This window comes from Urocitellus parryii, chromosome 1 (genome assembly GCF_045843805.1).
Source record: "Urocitellus parryii isolate mUroPar1 chromosome 1, mUroPar1.hap1, whole genome shotgun sequence".
NCBI lineage: Eukaryota > Metazoa > Chordata > Mammalia > Rodentia > Sciuridae > Urocitellus > Urocitellus parryii.
In genome coordinates, this window is record NC_135531.1 from 111,958,338 (window position 1) to 111,979,937 (window position 21,600).

At 31.7% G+C, this 21,600-nt stretch overlaps 1 protein-coding gene across 2 annotated transcripts in view; it reads right to left on the reverse strand.

Annotated features, from left to right (window-relative positions):
- Window positions 1-21,600, reverse strand: part of Csnk1g3 (casein kinase 1 gamma 3) — a 103,844-nt gene that overhangs the window by 42,553 nt on the left and 39,691 nt on the right. For both annotated transcript variants that reach the window (XM_026396190.2, XM_026396189.2), the window contains exons 5-6: window positions 8,349-8,497; window positions 6,402-6,636 (exon numbers count right to left, since the gene is read on the reverse strand). In XM_026396190.2, the coding sequence (XP_026251975.1) occupies window positions 6,402-6,636; window positions 8,349-8,497 (384 nt within the window). The remainder of the gene's footprint in view (window positions 1-6,401; window positions 6,637-8,348; window positions 8,498-21,600) is intronic.

Below are 21,600 nucleotides of genomic sequence, written 5' to 3' on the forward strand. Positions count from 1 at the left end.
ATGTTTTCCTCAAAGCCAAGAATCATTATAGGGACTCTTGCTATGAGCAGCGGGTAAAGAAATGAAAAAGAGACAATTTGCTTTATAATAGGTATAATTTAAAAGTCTTTTCATAGGTTCAATTTTAAAGTAATATAGAAAGCCAATTAAAAGTTTGCTCTTTAAAAATATATGTACCACATAAACATAACCAACACATATGGGCTTAATATATGTCCGTGCTTCAATACCTGATCTTTTTAAATTATAACTTCACTGAAAGTAGATGTTGGTAATCCTAAGTAAGAAGAAAAAATCAGTAAGTGTCTAATATATATTTAATAAATGAAGTACAGGGTTTTAGCCTACCAGTGTGGGCTTTTTTAATTTCAGAAAGCAAAGTCAAGTCCAACAATCAAGCAAATGTTTACTGCAAACCTTGTGCAGTGATTTTCTTTTTAAAAATTCTATTTTCACAGGTCAACTTAATTTTTCTCTTTTTAAATCTGATCTCATTTCTCAATTGCTTATAATGTTCCATTTCAGTTGAAATTTTAATTCAGTATTCAACAGAAAAATATTCCTTTTTTCATAAATTTATCTCTGTCAAAAAAAAATATACCAAATGCCTCACTTATAAGCTGGAAAATTTCTACTATACACATTATACTTGCTAAAAAAAACTTACTTATACCAATATACAAACAATGAAGCTGAAAGACAACAAAAATTTCTCTTTGAAGAAAATATAAGTCATTACTATATAAAAATTACTATATGCAAGTAAAACTTTTACTTACATTTCTAAAATATTAAAATTTTTTCCCCTGGACCCAGAAATACATCTTCTGTAAGATTCACTAGGCTTACATTTTTCAAAAGAACTCAATAAAGATGAGTTTTTTAAAATATGAGAATATAAATATAAAAGGGAAAAAAAATTAATTCAAAACAACATGCAGCAAACAGCTCACTAATCCAAACACTTAACATAGCAATATCAAGACAATTTAAAAATAAGAGTTGTCTGAGCAACTGAATCCAGTACATGCATTCACTTAATTCTTAAAGAAGTTCTTTCTTGACATTTACTTTTATTAATTTAGATATAATTTCAGTAAGCAGGGCTATCAGGTTAAAAGAAGCATATCAAAAGAGAAATACATATTGCTGCCAGAAGTAGGTATATGTACATATTATAAAAAAGTACAAGAAAATATAGTGGAAGACAGAAAAAAAACCTCACCAAAAAAAATTTATGTTACAAAATACAAATAACATTTTCTCTAAATTTATGTAGATAAAAACATATATCCAAATATTCTTCAACAGATTTCAAGTTATTAATATATAAAACAGCAATCATGCAAAAATTGTTTATCCTGAAATAACAATAAAATATCATTTATGTTTATCATACTTTGTTTAAAAGAGTAAGGAATCATGCAGTACATTTTTAAACTATTAAAATATAATTGTAAATGTAAATGTGTTTCTATGCTGTTAAAACCCTTGCAGCACACAGAACACGTCTCAGGAATTTGGACAATTCACCTAGAAATTAAATTAAATTAATTACATCACAAATGAAGTATGGAAATAAGATGCTTTTAAAACAGCATAATTCTGTGATTCCTCTCCCCTATTCAGAAGGTTGAAATATATTCTTCTATAGAATACAAACTTTTCTTACTAATATTTACAAAGCAGCTTCTATAGAATACAAACTTTTCTTACTAATATTTACAAAGCAGCTTCTATAGAATACAAACTTTTCTTACTAATATTTACAAAGCAGCTTCTAACGTACTCCTCAAATCATACTCTTTACTCTTAATTAATCAACAATACTTTAAAAAATAAAAGATTTGAATTTCATTTCAAGACCTCTTACCAAAGAGAAATGTATACAGTATTTGCTTAATCTCAAATGACTTTAACAAAAGATATAAAAGGGAGAAAGAGAATTATCCAAAGAAAGATTATAACATGAAGTTCAAAGCAGTTTTTAAAAAGATGTCTTTAAAAAGGTATCCAAAAGGAGACATCACACAAAACACAAAAACAGTTCAATGTGATAATATTTTTTTAAAAAAGCTTTCATATGTAGACTATGCGAAATCCACATATAGTCTTAGTGACTTAACCAACGATGAACGCATATATAAACATGAATCACATCTGCCTTCTGAACATAAATTGCCTCCTTATATTCAATAGATACAAGAAAAAGATAATAAATCCTACAATGCAATTTTATTCTATTTTTCCATATTAGGAACATCTTTTCCCTATTTAAGTATGATACTGCATCAATATTCAAGAAGGAAAAATAGTTATAAACCCATATAATGTTCCTGTGACCAAATTCTTTATTTTGAAAAGTTCATGAAAGCAAAGAAGTGCCCTAAAATGTATGAATGAATGAATGAGGTTTTAAAAGTAATCATCAAAGCCCAGACAAAGCAGGAAAGGCAGAAGTTAGAGATGCACAAAGTCAAGTCATATTTTCTCTGTTCCTTTTTCTTTTTAATGACTGCTCTCAATGCAATATATTCAAAATTTTAAAATACCACAGAATATTCCATATGACAGGCACCTCAAACTTATAGTATGCTTTAACTCTTCAGCACCTAAACTCACACCACTTTACCTTACTCTTCATTTATTTTCAAAAGGAATTCATGTAATCTAGCAAACAAACATTTTTCTCTATTAATATTACCCATTTCCTCCACCTACACAGAAACTGAGAAGCAAGACTTTTATAAGAGAGGAAAAGTAAATATCAAAGCTTTTGTTGTTTGTAATACTTGCCAAAGAAATCATTTTTTTGTTTTCTTCCTGAAAGAGGAGCAAAGAAAGATTATTGCATCAGTTAGATGCCATTTCCCAAGCTCCGAAGGCTTTTACCAACAAGGACAAACAAATCAGACTGGCTTTGCCATTTCTACAAATAGAATGGTATTACACTTACCATTGTTCAGATAAAAAACATTAGGCCATAAGGAAGTTGTGACTTCATGTCTCACAATAAAACAGTGGCGAACCTTTGTTACTTGCTATAAAATAGTCTGTTAACAACTTCCATGAAATGAAAATTTCTCAGACACTGCACACACAAATAAAGGTGTGCCTGGTTTTAATAGAAGGCACAATCCTGAAATTTATATGTCTACCCAACTATATTTTAAATCTACCAGGAAAGTTTGCTATTAAAAGGAACTCACCAAAAATATCATCTGAATAAAAATTATGTTTATAATTTTAGGTGTTTAAAACTTACTTTTTATGAAGAAAGACAAATTTAATTTTTCAGGCATTTCAAAGAAAAAATACCATGAGCCTACTATCAGGCAGACTGTCAGGAAAGATGTTTTTTAAAACAAAGATATATATATATATGCAGTATATAGTTAAGTGATCATAGGGAGGATGGTTAGAGATGCTAAGATAAGAAATCAGAAGCTGGATTAGATGACTACTAAAAGTCCTGTCAAATCTGCTTTTATATTGTAAGGCATTTTTGAACAATGATTATGGATACACACTGACTGGTTTATTGGAAGAAATATTCACAATGCCTATACTTGACAAGACTTCTATCTAGAATATACAAAGATTCCTACCACACTTATTTTTGACAAAGGACTTGTAAACACATAAGGAACTCCTATAAATCAACAACAAAATGATAAACAAAAAGATATATACAAAAAATTCAAAATAGATATACAAATGGCCAATAAACACATGGAACAGAGCTCCAAAACATTAAACATGGGGAAATAAAATACCAAACATCCATTGGTGCTTAAATGAGAAAGACTAACTGCCAAATGCTATAAAAAACGGGAAGCACTCTCATTCGCTGCTGGTGAAAATATAGGGATCTGATTGAGTTTCCTTTTTCTTTTTTTTTAAACATTCTATTTTTTAATATTTTATTTTTTTACATGATGTGGAGCATGAAACCCAGTGCCTCACATGTTCTAAACAAGCACTCTACCAATGAGCCACAACCCTAGCCCCTGAGTTTCTTATAAACCTAAACTACATTTATCATACCATCCAACAATTCTAACAGAACATATGCCCACAAAAAGATCGGCAAGAATGCCTAAAATTTTACTCATAATAGTCATAAAACTGTTAATAATCCAACTATCTATCAATATTAGAATGGATGTAGTATGTTCCTGCCATCGACTACTACTCAGCATTGAAATGAACAAACTACTGATACTTAGAAAAATATGAATCTCACAAAGATTATACTGAGCAAGAAGCCAAGTGATTCCAATTACATGACATAATAGAATCAGCAAAACTAATTTATGGTGAGAGAAATCAGCTCAGTGGTTGCTTCTGGAGAAGGCAGGGATTGAAAAGAAATAAGAAGGAAGTCTTCAGGGTGATGATAATGTTCTAAATCTTGATAGGGTTGGGGGTTACATGGCACATATTTTCATCAGTACTCTCAAATTATACACTCAGACATTGTATACTGTACTCCATATAAATTTTACTTCAATTTTAAGAAGCACTCTTCAATAAAAAAAGAATTACAAATGTTACAGTCCTAGTAAACTTGCTTTACAAAGTTGTGTCATTTGGCAATTTGAAGCTACTTTCTGAGTATAGTAGGCCTCTAAAAATGAGTGAATGAGTCTGTTAACAAAGGAAAATACAAATATAGAAAAGGAAAAAGAATTATAAATATAGTTGGGTAAAACTACTTTATTGTGATAAATTAAAATCAGAAGTATCAGTATAAACTTGACATTTTTAATAGGTATTAAAATATATATATGTCATATATATATGTAGGCATATTTGTGTATATGTATATGTACATGTACACATTTACACACAATAATTCTTAGTTCTGCTTCAAAAAGAGCCTATCAGCAAAAACAAACCATAGCAATGAGCATATTCAGGAGACAAATTTTGGTTTCTAAATACTACCGTTATTCAATAAAAGGAACTAGAACTTCTTAGAGAAATGGTACATGATGAGGTTAGAGCAGAGAAACCACAAGATGAATCTGGAAGTATTTTTTGCAACCAGAAAGTAAGGAAATGCTCAAAGAATCATGAGAACATGAAAAGAGGAACCAGCTTTAAGGAGCAACCAGTGGCCAAATCTGAGACAATCAAAATAAATAATGATCATAATGCATTTGACACATAACACATTAAATAAGAACTCATAAGTCCATACAGATATAAATCAATAAATGAGGGAAAAGGAAAAGTTCGTACTTATATTCAAATGTCAGTTATTAAATATGCAAGGAATGACAGAAAATTATCAATACATGCTAAATGTGGGTAGAAGTTTGGAGCTGGGGTTGTGGCTCAGAGATAGAGCACTCCCTAGCATGGGAGAGGCACTGGGTTGATCCTCAGCACCACATAAAAAGATAAATAAATAAAGGTATGTGTCCATCTACAATTAAAAAATATTTTTTAAAAGTTTGATAAAGAAAATATTTACATAATCTCAAAGTTTATTTAAAAATAGTGTTTAATTACAAAGTGAAAATAAGAAGCTTTTAGTGGATAAACTCATCAGATACCACCCTAAGGAAGTGATTAAAGCTACTTAGAACTAGTTGCATTATGATTAGATCCTGAGCCCCAACTTGATACACTGAGAGCACACCACTTCTGTATTTGTAATAAAAGTACACACCAAAACCTAATTATAGAGAAAAACAGACCCAAATTGAGAACATTCTAAAATAGCCTGCATTCCTCAAAAATAACTTGAAGAAAGTCCAAGGAATTCTCCAGGTGAAAAGACTGGTGATATAACAAATTATTTAATTATGATATTAGATACTACACCAAGAAAAAGAAAAACTACAAAAACAGTGAAATGTTAGTAATAATTTTTACTCTTCTTACAAATAAGAAATTCCCTTAAAAAGTTTAAGAACTTAGCAGAAGTCATATAATTAGGATATAGTTAAGCCAGCATTAGAAGCCAGTTCTGCCCCCTCTAGAGGATATGCTTGCTGCTTCCCTAGATAGCCATATAGAAAAGCTACGATCTTAATAAAAAATTTCATATGCAACAAATTCAATTAAAAGTAGGCATTTACTCATATTCTTTAATAGAATAATCATATGTATATATGTAGACCCCTAACTGTATCCAAGTTGAACATCTCAAGTTACAGGGTGGAAAAGAGACAAAATGAATGTAACAAAATCTGTCATTCATTTACTCTATGGCACTTAAAGTATTATTACAATATAAATGAAAGTAAACTCTAATTGTACATGATAAGTGAAAATCACAATACAAACTATGGTAAATAGCAAAGAAAGGAACCATAATAACAAACATAAATATATTGTGAGCATAGCTGCTGAATTCAAACATCCATACTTACTAAAGGTACACATACCTTTTCCTAAATGTGTGTTTATGCTCATATATCTAGCTGTTCCTGTAAGGCTCTTGTGTTCTCTGTAGGGTATATGTTTCTTTGTCTCTGGATCAATGTATTCCTTTGCCAAACCAAAATCTATTATATGAATAACTTGCTGGGTTTTGTTTCCTGGTCGTCCTATTAAGAAGTTCTCAGGTTTTACATCTCTGTATATCAAGTTCTTTGAATGAACATATTCCATGCGAGAAATCTGGGTTAAAGAAATAAAGAAGAGGAATTTTATTTTAGGTTTTGATTAACATAAGAAAAAACGATAGAGATAGAGGCAAGAGAGAATAATCACAATGAAAACAAAAAAATAAATTATTTCAACACTTTAAAAGCAAGATATGTCTATAATTACTCAAATGTACATATATATAACCAATTATGATTTTAAATGTTTGCCCTTACTATTATGGTCACTGATGAATGAAAGTGTTCAAATTTTATGAATTCTTTTCATATCAGCAAGTTTAACTCAATCAACATTAACAGAGGATATTGTCTCATAAAATCAAAAAGCTTTACTGATTTAAAAAAAAAAAAAAAACTTGAACTCATAAGTATTAACAGATATACCCCTAAGGCTGCACTATTCTTCCTCAGTTCAATAAGAGGGCAACTTTTGGTTTTTTCCTGGTACTGAAGAACACACCCAGGGTCACTCTCTCACTGAGCTATTCCCCCAGTCATTTTTATTTTTTGAGACAGGGTCTTCTAAATTTTCCCAGGCTGACCCTGAACTTTCAATCCTCCCACCTCAACCTCCCAAGCATCTGGAATTATAGGCTTGAGCCACTGCATCTGGCTATAATAATCAAGCAACTTTTATAATTATACTAAAGAAATGCAAGTGTTTAAATTGTTCAATAAAAACAACAATAAAGTCAAGCAACATTCAGTATTTCTTTTTATATAACATTTATATAACGTTTTTGTTTTCCTAGGTATTAAACACTTAAAAATAAAATCTTGAAACTAGAAAATTTTGGAATCCAAATCTAATAATATATTACATTTATATTAACTGTTTTATAGGCCCTCAAATAATATTTAATATACAAACTATCACAAAATAAAACACTACAAATAAGAAAATTTAAAAACCTTTCATTTAATAAGGATCATGGTTAACAATGCAATGCAAATATACAGTCACACAGCCCATTCTAGTTTGTTTATTACTTTGGATTGTATAAGACATAATATTCCAAGATCCAAGCTTTTCATTAACAATACATATGAGCATATTCCAGGTCATAAACATTCTGTTAGTACATGCTTTAACTGCATATTATTTTATGGCTATTAACAATTTACCCAACTTATCTTGTTAATTTTGCACATTTGTGTTGTTCCCATTTTTTAGTACCAATCTTTGCATATCAAACTTTAAATACATCTGAACACTTCCATATGATAAATTTGTAGAACTAATAAGTCAAACAGAAAACAATTTTAAGACTATTACAGCATACTAATATTGGCATTTATTTCAAAACTGTCTCAATCTCATCCTGTGAATTGTTTTCCCATACATTCCCTGAAATTTAAATAATCAGTAAGACACTTAAGAGTTTATTTCTTATTAATTCATTAAAATTTATTACCAAAAATCCATTTTTCTGAGGGTACTATTTCAATATTCACCTTAAACAAGAAAGAGTACCACAAACAACTAACAAAGTAAGCATTCTGTTCTTAAAGATACCAATTTTCATACAAATAAATGCACTTGACAGTTATTTTAAGTTATAGCCATTCTAGAAAGGCCATATGAAAGTAGAAACATTTGTGTTAGGTGAATCAAATGCTCTCAAAATAATGTCACAAAACTTTAATATAAATTTTCATTTAAAATTTGTAACTAACTAAACACATAACTTTTCAAACAACTCCAAAACACCCTGCTTTACTTACCAGTTGTATAGCTATCATGAGAACTGTTTTAAGAGAAAAAGTTCTGTCACACAAGTCAAACAAGTCTTCCAAACTAGGTCCCAGCAGTTCCAGCACCATAGCATTGTATTTACCACAAGGGCCAAAATAGTAAACTTGAGGTATACCATCTACAGGAAAAGAAAAGTCATTTAAGAATTTCATCATCTTAACTATTAAGCCTTTCTTCCTAGGAAATCAATAAACAATTTTTTTAATTTTATACTTTCAAGAACTACAGCAGTATCTTTATTTTTTCCAGATATTCAGTAAACTCTTCCTGATTGAACTTCTACACCCTTATTATACCTTCTCTTTCAGTGTTCACATTGAAAATTACTGAATGACATTATAAATAATACTTTATTGTCTGTCTCTCCACCATCTCATACATTACGCTTTCCTAGCTTTATATTTCCATGGCCTAGAGAATGCTCAGAACATAGGAAAAAATCCATTTTTATTGAACAAGGGAGTCACTACTATCTTTAATAACCCTGTGACAGACAGCTAAAATGACCCACCAGATTCCCAACATCTGGTGTACAAGTACTCTTCCTTTGAATGTGGCATGATTTCTAGGATTTCACTCTAATATTCTAGCTAGGTTAAGTTTGCTTATTTCTATACATAGACACACACACAATCACACACACACAATCACACACACACACACACATACACAACATGAATAAAATTAATGTCCCTATCAGTTGACATCAAAAGGCAGAGTATCTTGATAAGTCTGGCCTAATCAGGTTAATCCTTTAAAAAGCTCTAGAATCATAGATATTAAAAGGAGCAGAGAGAGGCTCTCCTGTTGGCCTTAAAAAAGCAAACCATATTGTTGTGGAAAGAGTAATATGCCAGGGAAAAGCCTCTAGCAACTGAGGGCCTTGATCCTATAGCAATGAGAAGCCGAATTCTAACAAAAACCATCAAGCTTCTTAGAATGTTGTTTGAAAGAAAAATTACACAACATATTTCACATTTCTACACCTTCATCTTTACTTCTAAGTGAATCTGTATAAGTTTTAATGAGGGGTAAATGAACCTATTTCTTTTACACACATATCAAGGACATACTTGTGGCTGAAGTGAATTGATAATGTTGTACAAAGGACAGTTGTCACCAACTCATTTCTTTATGGTCCATAATGAAATAAACATTTTTGTATATGAATAATTCTGTAAAAAGATGCATGTTCAAAAGATCTATGATATAGAGATATCTAAGATATCTTGTAATCTTAATCTAATATACTTTAGATATTTTCATTTTTTTTCTAAGGGAAAACATTTAGTATAGTGCAGAAAAATCCTTCATGATATTTTCATGAAAGGTTACATAACTTTTCAAACCTAAACATAAAATTTGTTATAGAAAATTCTTTAAACCAAACATTTTAATCTAGGGCTCAATTTGATTTGTTCCTTCAATCTAGTTTTTTGTGGCCCTTAGAAACATATACAAAAAAATCCACTGCTAATATAGCAATAAAAATATTTTGGGTTAAATAAAAAATCAAACCAACAGGCTTAGAACTGAGTTCCATATCAGATCATAGGCCACGCTCTCACCTTAAACTGACAATCCAGCTAGGCCATGCCTGGACTCCTGGCCCATGAAAATTGTGATACAAAAAAGTCCCTTGTTTTAAGATACTGAGTTAGTAATAATTCATTGTGCAGCCATACAAAATAACACACACTCCAAACATAAAGCCTAAATGCCCAGAATTCACCTGTATTTTAAGAGCAGATTTCCAATAATCTAACATATAGCAAGTAATCCATTTACCTTAACAATTCATTTATCTATTTATTTATCACAAGAAAAATGAAGTTCCTCTACCACAAATGTCTGAAAAAATTTCAAATAATTTTTTTCCCAGTAACTTTAAAAGGGAAAAAAATCTTTCTAAACTATAATTTCTAAAACTTCCCTTTCTTTTTAATAAGAAATTTGGGAAACATGGATAAATTCTTGTTGATGACCCTATCATTTTGAATATAAATTATTGCAGCACCAGAATAGAACACACCAAAATAGAAACCAGGACAACTAGGTTCTTAGTCTAGCCTGATGTTCTCCAACTCAGCTGTGTGCCTGGCTTGCCACTCAACCTCTCAAGTTGGCCTATAGTGGTAGTCTGGATAAGACTAGTATATTTCAATGTGAATATGAGTTAGGCAGCACAACATCTGGGGGCTAGAAAGAAAGACAATACTGCACAGCAGGGATAGAGGAAACAAGTTCAAGCTACACACATAATCCCCTCTTCAGAAACTGAAACACTGATATGTTCCCATGTGTATTTGTCAATACCTCTGCAAACACACAAACACATTTACACACATACACATACACATGCACACACACAAATCCCATACTTTGTCCCATTTTCCCTTAGCATCTGGAACCACAATCTTAGTATAAGCCACTCCTACAATAGCCAGTCTCATCATATGTGTCAAATCCACCCCTCAAGTGTGAAAATGCACAGAAAAGTTTCAGAAATAGTGAGAGGCTCACTAAAGTTTATTCCAATTCTGATAGCTTATTTTTACTATGTATACACATTAAGAGCTGAAACTCATAATTAAAACTTATAAACAGCACTCAGCTACTAGAACTTTTCAACAGCTCTTGGCTATCAAGCCTTTAAAATTCTTTCCACGATGCTTTTTCTCCCCCTCCATGCCACTGGAAGTTATCAGTTTTTATGCTGTCAATTTAACAACCTCTAATAACTCACTTCCACTCTTTAGTTTGTTGCTTCTGATCTGCAGGTACAAGGAAACCAGATTATCAAAGCTAGCTACAATTATATGTAGAATTTAAAATTAACAGGTTTTGAAGTTCTTTCATGAAAGGACTGTCATAGGGCTTCGCTAATTCCTTCTGAGTCACCATTTATTTCCTAAAAAAGTTATTGAGAAATGATCTCTGAATAAGGTAACTATAGATAAATATAATAAACTTTTAGTTTTTTAAATGACTGAATTTTTTTGAAATGTTTTTAAAGATTCCAAAACATATGGAAAACCACTTAGAGATCTCACTATTTAATTCAATGGTGCTTTAAATAAAAAGTACAGGGGGCCACTATTTGGAGGTCAGACTCCTGCAACAGACCCCAAATGAATTTACTAAAAGTCAAAATGGAGTCACCTGTGCTAAAGTTCAACATCACTAAAGGAAATCAAGCTATTTATCTGAACTTTTAAGAAACCAGGAAAAATGAGAGAGAACAACCAAATGTCTCAAAGGCTAGTTTCAATCATCATGATAATGATAATGAAGTTCCCTCTGCTTTAATACTTAAAAAAAAAAGCAGCAGCATAAAGTAACCTCAGGGTTTTTGTTTTGCCGTTCCAGGGATTGAACACAGGGCTTGACATGTTAACAGGCAAGCACTCTACCACTAAGCAACATCCCCAGACCTTTTGAAAATTTTATTTTGAGACAGGGTCTCCCCAAATGGTCCATGTTTGGCATCAAATTCACGATCCTCCTTCCACAGCTTCCAACCTGCAGAGTAGCTAGGATTACAGGTGTATGCCACTGCACCTGGCTCAGTAATCTGGTGTTAACCAGTTATGTTTCTATTCTGTCTTTCTGTCCCCAAAGCCCTACCAAACATAAATAAATAAATAACTTCGAAATGATCAGTCTACTTTTTGTCCTTTGTTTCTGCTTTTTTTCAGCCTTTCTCTTCTATAAAATCCAACTCTTCTGCTCAGCTCTTCAGAACACTTTATTCTGTTTTAAGGAAAGTATTGCAGGACTCTGGAATCAAAAATAAAGCCAATTAAGATCATTACACTATCCTGCTGTGTATCCTGTGTCCCCTGACAAGTGCAATAAAACAAATAGAAAGTATGCTTGAGAATGAACAAAGAGGGTTGGGGATGTAGCTTAGAGGTAGAGCACTTGCCTAATAAATGCAAAGCCCTGGTTTCACTCTCCAGGACCTAAAAGAAAAAAATAAAGAGAGGATGGACAAAGAGACCCTATTACTTCAAGGAAGATGTCAACAAAATTATTTGTTACCAATAATAGCTAATAATATTCAAGCTTTCAAGCAATAATTAGAGTTGTGCAAAATTTTTATCTGCCAAAGTAGCTTTGACAGCTTCCCAACTTACAAACTTGTTCTGATGAAACTGTAATGATATTAACTATTTTGATTTGAGTAATAAAACATCAATATTTGAAATATATGCATAACTCAGTGAACCAGTATCTTCCAAAAGACAATGCACATAAGTTACATGCATGGATAAGTGGTCCAAAGTACAATGGATTTTAATATAAGTAGAAAAATTTTTTTGATAAGGCTTCTCACTCTACATTATAACTCACTTGTAAGAAACTCCCATTTTCAAGTTTTAGTATAGTACCAAACAGTATACATAATTTAAAGACTTATTAATCAAGGTTGACAAATCATGGGTTGAAGTGCTGGTGAGAATATGAATTAGGTTTGAAGGGAAATTTTCCTGTGCTTTTCAAAATAAGCAAAAGTATGCACACAATGATTTTCAAGCTGTATTGTTCTTTGGAGTTGAAAAAAAGAACTGGCAATTACCTAAATATCCACAAATGCTAGACTAATTATATAAATGAATTATGCCAAACCTATCCTGTGGAATACAATTTTAACTGTCTTCAGAGATAACTGTGAAGAACAAACTGCTGCTATTTACATCTTATAATACTACTGATTAAATGTGTTATTCAAAATACAATCCGGTATTACTTTTTAAATAAGATATTTTAATGTTATTTGTGTGTGTAAGTGTGTGTATAAATTCACCAAGCCTCAGCAATTTAGTGAGGCTTTCAGTAACAGTGAGACCCTCCCTGTCTTCAAAAAAATGAAAAGAACTAGGGATGCAGCTCAATGGTAAAGTACCCCTGGGTTAAATCCCCAATATAAATAAATAAATAATAAGATAAAATTTAAAAATCCTGAGACCCAAATTTTTGAGAACTGTTGTCCTAGCTGTAAGTGCAGATATGAACAAATAGGTACAGTGAGTTATAGACTTGGCAAGAATCCTTTTGTTAAAATAATACAATACCTACATGTAGTTATAAAATTTTACCAATTACCACAAATAAAAGAAATCAAGTCTCCTTACTGGAGAAATAAGCAACATCATTTCTGTGAAAATTCTATTTATACATTTAGAAATTATTCTAAAATTCAAAGATAAAAAATAACGCCACTTACAAACAAGTAAAAGTGTAATACTACAAAAATTAAAAAATTTAGTTTATTATCCTTTTGGGACTAAATAATTATGGAAAAAAATGACTATTATTCTTATACAACTCCAATGCACAATATTATAAGCCATTTTTTCTTACAACATGCAAAAGTACATTTAATGCAAAAATAAATATGAAATTACCATATTTTTCATGGTTTTATACATTCTATCTTTTTAATATTGCATTAATTTTTTTTAAATAATTCAGTATTTAAGAAAAGTTAACTCCCTCATTACAATTTAGATACCCTGTTAAAAAGCATGGTTTATTTTTTAAAGATTCTTCTTGGTAAATTACTGAAAAATATAACACCTACCATACAACACACATTATAGTCTTAATGACTATATCATATAAACCAAACTTCTTTCTTATTGACAATACATGACACTCTTTAAATGTATACATTCTCTGTAAACTACAACTTTGACAGAAAAACTTCATATTCTTTACTATGATGCTAGTACCATAGTAACAATAAACATGTATATTTACCTATAAATTCGTCAATTTTAGCAACAAAACTTACAGAAATTCCCATAGAGACCCCAACAAAGAATTAGAAATATTACCCATTTTCAAAATGTGACAACTAAGACAAAGGAACTCTTAAAAATTTGCTACATAAATACTGGTTATCTAGGTTGAGTACATTTATATAATGACTAACCCACCCATATAGTATTCTTCATGATTTTAGTAATACTAAAATACAATAGGCATTATTCCAATAAATCACTTACTTTCATGCTTTTTACAATATTTATTTTGTTTTATCACACAGAATCTTATAAGATACAGAGAGACAACAAAATTTTTATAAAGTGGTCTGATAAATTTGATCATGCAATGCTGAACAAAATGAATTTTAGTTATTACTCAAAATGTTTATAAGGCTTGAACTATTACCCACAATCCTTCTCAAAAGTAAGTAATTTGACAAAATTTCCATTACTATTATTATCTTGATTTATCATTATCTTGACAATGCATGAAGGTTCAGAGAAGAAATGATCAGGTTATGACAACATTAATTCAATCAGTGAATTGATCACCTGATGGAATTAACTGAGTGGTAACTGAAGACAGGTGGGGTGTGGCTGGAGAAGCTGGGGCATTGGGGCGTGGCTTTGAGGTATATATTTTGTATCTGGCCAGTGGAGTACCTCTCTCTGCCTTCTGATCATCATGTGAGCTGCTTCCTCTGCCACATTCTTCTGCCATGATGTTCTGCCTCCCCTCAAGCCCTAAAAATTAGAGCCAGCTGTCTATGAACTAAGACCTCTGAAACTGAGTCCCTAAATAAACTTTTCCTCCCCACTATAGTTGTGCTGGTCTGGTTTTCAGTCACAGCAATGAAAAAGCTGATAAAAACAATTATGGAATTAACAGAAAGAAGTAAAGAGTCTTAAAAAAAAAATTAACTAGAGGCGTCCAAAACATGTAGGGATGGAATCAAAGTAAAACATGTAAGATACACAAAAATCCTCACATTTTTAGCAAGACACAAATCAAGGGGGAGTGGAGCCTGTGTATAAAAGGAAGAGAGGTTTTTCTAACAGCTCCGAGAAGGCAATACTATAAAGTTACAATTTTAAAAACAGCCACTGCTGCTATCATTTAATCATTGTTTTGAACTATACAGTTCAAGAACCCCTCAAAAAGTCAGGCTAATAACTTAAGAAATTATGATTTAATGTTTGCATGATCTTTTGGGGGGAAAGGGTGGGGTACCAGGGATTAAAACCAGGTGCTTAACCATCAAACCACATCCCCAGCCCTTTTTTTGTATTTTATTTAGAGAGGGTCTCACAGAGTTGCTTAGGGCCTCACTAAATTGCCAAGGCTGGCTCTCAATCCTCCTGCCTCAGCCTCCCAAGCCTCTGGGATTACAAGTGTGTACCACCACACCCGGCCTTGTCTGCATGATCTTGAGGAATATTTTTAATATCATTTCTATAGTCAAAGATTTGCTAAGAATCTTTACTTTTTCAGATAAGAAGTAACTATAACAGAAAAAGTTATTTTACTTCCTATGATAAAAAGGAATTAATTAGGGCTGGGGTTGTGGCTCAGTGGTAGAGTGCTCGCCTAGCATGCAGGAGGCACTAAGTTCGATCCTCAGCACTACATAAATGTAAAATAAAGATATTGTGTTCACCTAAAACTTAAGAATAAATATTTTAAAAAAGGAATTAATTAATTGACAAGTTTCTGCCATATAGCCTACTTAAAATTTCTGATGTCAAAGAAATAAGTTAATATAAAGAAGCATTACTCAGACTCACAGATCTTCGTAACAAACTTTCCCATAAAATCTTAAAATATTTCCATGCATTTTCATGTAACATCAATAATTCAAATGCATTTTAAGCAAATAAAAATTTGTAACAATTAAAATCTTTCTCTGGAAAGTGAATTCTTTAGATGGCTGAATGGTACAGTCCAGAAAAGTCTATATAAACTTTAATAAACTTTTTATAAAATTTTATTATAAAACCTTCTGCATATTACCTTGGCTTACCATTTCCATTAATTTAAATATTAGCATTAATTTTCTTCTTTCTCTAGTTCACTAAAATCAAGAATTAAATGTACCTAATTATAGGATAATACAAAAAAATCAGTTTAAATAAATAAAAACTTGAAATGGTGTTACTTATCCAAAACTAAAATAAACTCAAATTTAATAATATTGCAATTTCACACTAAGGTTAAGAAACCAAGTTTTAAACATATGATCGCAGATGTGACAAGGCTATAGGAAATCTGGAGATTATATATCACAAATTCACACATAATGAAAAAAAGACATCTATTTTCCTCATTTAACAATTTATCATTACAACTATTTACCAAGGACCTACAATTGGTATTCATTTTGCTCAGTTCCAAGAAGAAAAAGGTGAACATATCATTATCACTGTCCTCAACATAAACAAATAGTAACATATGATAAAAGAAAAATAAAAGTACATTTAAAATAATATCTGATCAAAGTAAAAGTCCCTTTTCTGAAGAGCAACAAACAGATGTCAGCAAATGCACTTCAAACTGAGTGACATTTAGCTCAGGGTTAAAGAAGGAAGGAATTCACTGGGAAAGAAAGATATTCCAGAAAGGAGAATATAGACATGTGAAATAATATTATTCAAATAATAATAAATTGAATGCAACTAAAAAGTAGATAGTAGAAAGAGGAAGAAATTTGGTCTCTATGCTAAATGATGAACTCCTATGAAGAGGTGTAAGGAAGAAGAAGGTTAGATGTACAAAAGGAAGTCAATTCAAATGAAAGTGACAATGGGGACAAAAAGAAGAGAATGAAATCAAGAGGGATTCTGAGACAGAACATTTTGACTATCCCAACAGGCCAAAATCACTGAAGAGACTAACATTTCGGCTTGAATGGGTGTGCAACTCATAAAATTTGGTAATCCAGAAGACCAAACAGGTCTATTGGAAAAGAGGAAAATCACTGGAAGGTGAAAAGAAGATAAGAGTTCAATTCTAGGTACACTGAACTTCTGATTCCAGTAGGGACATTTGTGCATAAAGGAGACAAAGAATTGGAACTTGTCTTTATACAGATGTTCATTTGATCCTCTCTTCCCTCGCTCTTATTACAAAAGATCCTGGATTGTAAGAAGAAAGTTACACACAAAGGATAGTAGGCTGAGCAGTTATGCCAATCCTACGATTGCCTGCCCCACAACTCCTTATTTATTTTCTTATGTAATATCCTTTATTTGTTTAAGCTACTTGTATCACAATTTTTGTAACTAATAGTCAAATCATTCCTACCCAACACAAAGGACCCCACAGCTTTGTCCTCAATCCTTTACTCTTATCCATCCCTGTACTCTCCCAAGGAGATCTTGTACATTCCCTTTGCTTTCAAAACCATCTCGGTGCTGATGATTCCCAAATCTAGAATTTCATTTTACTCAGGGAAAGCTAAGTAGATGTGAGAAAACAAGATTATTTAGTACATTAAATTTGCTATCACAGAAAGTGACAATGGGATAAAACAATATTCTCATCCTTAGCTAAAGCTAAGTAATGTAAGTCACTCCTTCATATGCACACTGAAAACAAACTTTTGATCATATATAACAGATTCAGTAAATAAAAAAAAAAAAGAGGGATGTTTCCAAGGATGCTAGGTGAAAGGAAAATTAGACACACGAACTTATAGGAGGACTAAAACCCAGACAGAACCAGACAAATTACTTTTTCACAGATACCTTACAAAATAATTCTAAATAAATCTTTCCTTTTAATTTATTCTTTATTATGGCAAAAACCCATAACATAATTTTATCATTCTAATCATTTTAAATGTACAGTTCAGTGGCACTAAGTACATTCACATTGTTGTGTAACTATCACCATTATCAATCTCCAGAAATTTTTCATCATCTTAAACTAAAACACCCTTTAAACAATAATTTCCATTTTTATTCTCCCATAAGCTCTACCATTATAATTTCTGTCTGTATGCATCTGTCTACTTAGGTACCTCAAGAAAGTGGAATCAGAGTATTTGGCTTTTTCTGACTGGCCTCTGCCACTCAGCACAACATCCTTAAGGTGCATTGATATTGTAACATGTCTCAAAACTTCCTTTCCTTTTTAAGGTTGAATAATATTCGACAGAAATTATGCACCACATTTTTCTATAACAGATATCTGACTTGCTTACAGCTTTTGGCTACTGCAATACTGCTGTGAACATGGGTGTTCAGTTATCTGTTGCAGTCCCTGCTTTCAATTCTTCTACATACGTATCCAGAAGTGGAATTTCTAAATCAAATGGTATTCTGTTTAATTTACTGAGGAACCACCAGTTTTCCATGGTGGCTGCACCATTTTATAATTCCCACCATTAATGTACAAGAATTCCAATTTCTCCACACCCACACTAATACCTGCTGTTTTCTGGTTTTAGTTTTGTTTGTTTAGTTGCTATACTGAAGTGGGTGAAGTGGCATCTCAATAACATTCTGAGTTGCATTTCCTTATTTATTAGTGATGCTGAGTTAAAGTTCCTTACCCATTTTTTAATTGAATTGGTTCTATTTTTGTTGTTAAGTTTAGGAATTATTTATATATTCTGCATATTAATTAAGTATAACTTTAATATATTTTTAAAGACAATGCTAACAAGCAAGTTATCAAAATTAAATATTATACTGCATGATTTATAGGTTGAAATTGCTTGAAAAGTATAACTTTAATATATTTTTAAAGACAATGCTAACAAGCAAGTTATCAAAATTAAATATTATACTGCATGATTTATAGGTTGAAATTGCTTGAAAAGGCTCATATATGATTAAGAACAATCTGAAAATATAATCATTCCAGCTATCAATTCCAAAATAAAATTGTTTCGGTCACCAGTTCTCCCAATTAAGCACTCTTGTTTTTCTATAAGGTTAACATAGGTACTTAAAAGTGTTTTTTGTTTTTTCTTTTAAACTTCACAACTGATATAAGTAAAAAAAAATACTCAAAATTCATGTGACTCATGAAATATTTAAAAATATCACATTTATCATAATTTCACAGCCACTATGATATACATCTTCTGGCAATACAATTCACATTTCAATCTACAGAAATAATACCATGGCAGCAGGAAACCTCCTTAAGTATAAAAGCTACCCAATAAAGGGTGGTACCTGCACCTGTGCTACACAGTAGTCCTATGGTATGTGACTGCAAAAAGATATATAAATGTATGTTTAATTTTTATTATAACAACCTCTGACATAATTTAAAGTTAAAATGGGTGAATATTAAAATACTAAAAGTATACTTTTATTACTCAATACAACTAAATTCCAAATTGACTTATTTATTCTTATCAAATTAAACCATTTTCTAAATAAAAGTTCTACTTCTCTAATAGATAGAACTATGTGTTTTTATCTTCATAGTACCCAATCTGCCTTCTAACAACACCTCAATTTCCCAATAGACAACCATTGTTCCCAATCTCAGTTCCTAAGGTCCAGGTAGTTCCTAGGATGTGCACATAACCTCACTTTGGGCAATCAAATTCATAGTGACTCAAACAAAAGAAGAATGGGACTCAATATAAAACAGCAAAATTTAGTCCTAGCACTTTTGCTGGAGAATTTTTAGAAAAAAGGATGTTTTTATAATTGCTAAGCCTAGTCTATAATGGCTACCTTTGCCATCTTTAAGCAGAGGCAACCAGACAGTGGAGCTTATACATACAAAGAACAGTAAATCATAAACAGTCAAGATATTGATGACAGTGTTTGAAACCCTGGATAAAGCAATGTCGCATATTGTAGGTTATTTCCTGGAATTTTCAGCATATATGTCAATAAATTTGTGTTGTTTTCTTCTTTTCTACTTCTTACCTGACAGTCCTAATTAACATGTATGGATTTACATACAATTAGTTTAATTGCCATAACTTAAAACTCATTTGTCAGTGTTAATTCTGGTAACCGAGGTCCTGCTACCATGTGGATGTAGAGTGTCTTCCAAAAGCCCATCTTTTAGGTTTAGTTGCTAGCCTGTGGCACTACTGAAAGATGGTAAAACCTCTACCATGGGGCCTAGTAGAAGAAAGTTAAGTCAGTAGAGATGTGCCCTTAAAGGAGATTTAGGACCTGGCCCCTTCCTCCCTCTCTTTGAATCCAAGCTGCCACAAGCAGAACAGAATTCCTCCATGGATGTACTCCTGCCATGATATATTACTACTGGCACAGACCCAAAACATCAGTGTCAACTGACCATAGACTGAAACCATGAACCAAAATAAATCTTTCCTCCCTATAAATTAATTACCTCAGGTGTTCTGTCATAGCAACATGGAAAGCTAACAAAGGCCTGTTTGTATCAGACTTAAAAATGCATTATACAAAGCCTATTGTTGGGTAGGGGATGCTCAGTGATAGAGTACTTGCCTAGCAAGTGCTTGGCCCTGAATTTAATCCCCAGTACCACAAGAACTTGAGGGGGGAAAAAAAAAAGGAGAAGGAGGAAGAGAAGTAGTAGTAGTAGTAGTAGTTGTTGTTGTTGTTTATAGTATTAGATGCTTTAACACAAAATTTTAAACTTGTTGTCCCTGCAATGACCCATTTGTAAAGTTTTACTCTTATAAAAAAAAAAATCCACAAATCTCTGTACTATATGAAGAAATAGACAGCTCTACGAAGCTTACAAAAGAATACATGATAAAATAATAATAATAATAATAATAATAATGTAAACAAGCTTACAAAAGAATACATGATAAAAATAATAGCAATACATAAAAATTCCATTTTATTAAACCTGGGGAAACAAAATGCCCTACCTACATTATTAAAAAAAAACTGTACAAGTAAATTTATTATGATTAAAAGAATAAGAGTACACAAAACTAGAGCTGTGAAAAGCTTTAACAGAAGAAATATAAGGTACAGTACAAAATGTTTCCATTAATTTTTTCCAATGACACAAAATATTCATTTTCACTTGAATCCAAAGTTTATATAAAAATACACTTCTGTTAGTTTCTCAGTTACTGTGACAATTAATAAAAGACTGATGGCTTAAAACAATAGAAATGTATTCTTTGAAAATCTAGATAGCATAAGTCTGAAATCAGTCTCAAGGGGCTGGCAAGGCCACGCTCTCTTTATAGGCTCCAGGAGATAATCCTAGATGCCTCTTGCAAGAAAGACTTCATAGCTACAAGCATTCCCTGATTTATGGAAGTATCAGTCCATCTTTCCCCCATGGTCACATTGCCCTCTACTTTTCTGTGTATATAAAATGACTCTCTGCCTTTCTCTTACAAGGATGTTGTTTGTGATTGCACTTAGGACTTGCCCAGATAATCCAAAATAATCTTTCCATCTCAAAATCCTTAATTTAATCAAGTCAGGCTGGAGATGTGGCTCAAGCGGTAGCACGCTCGCC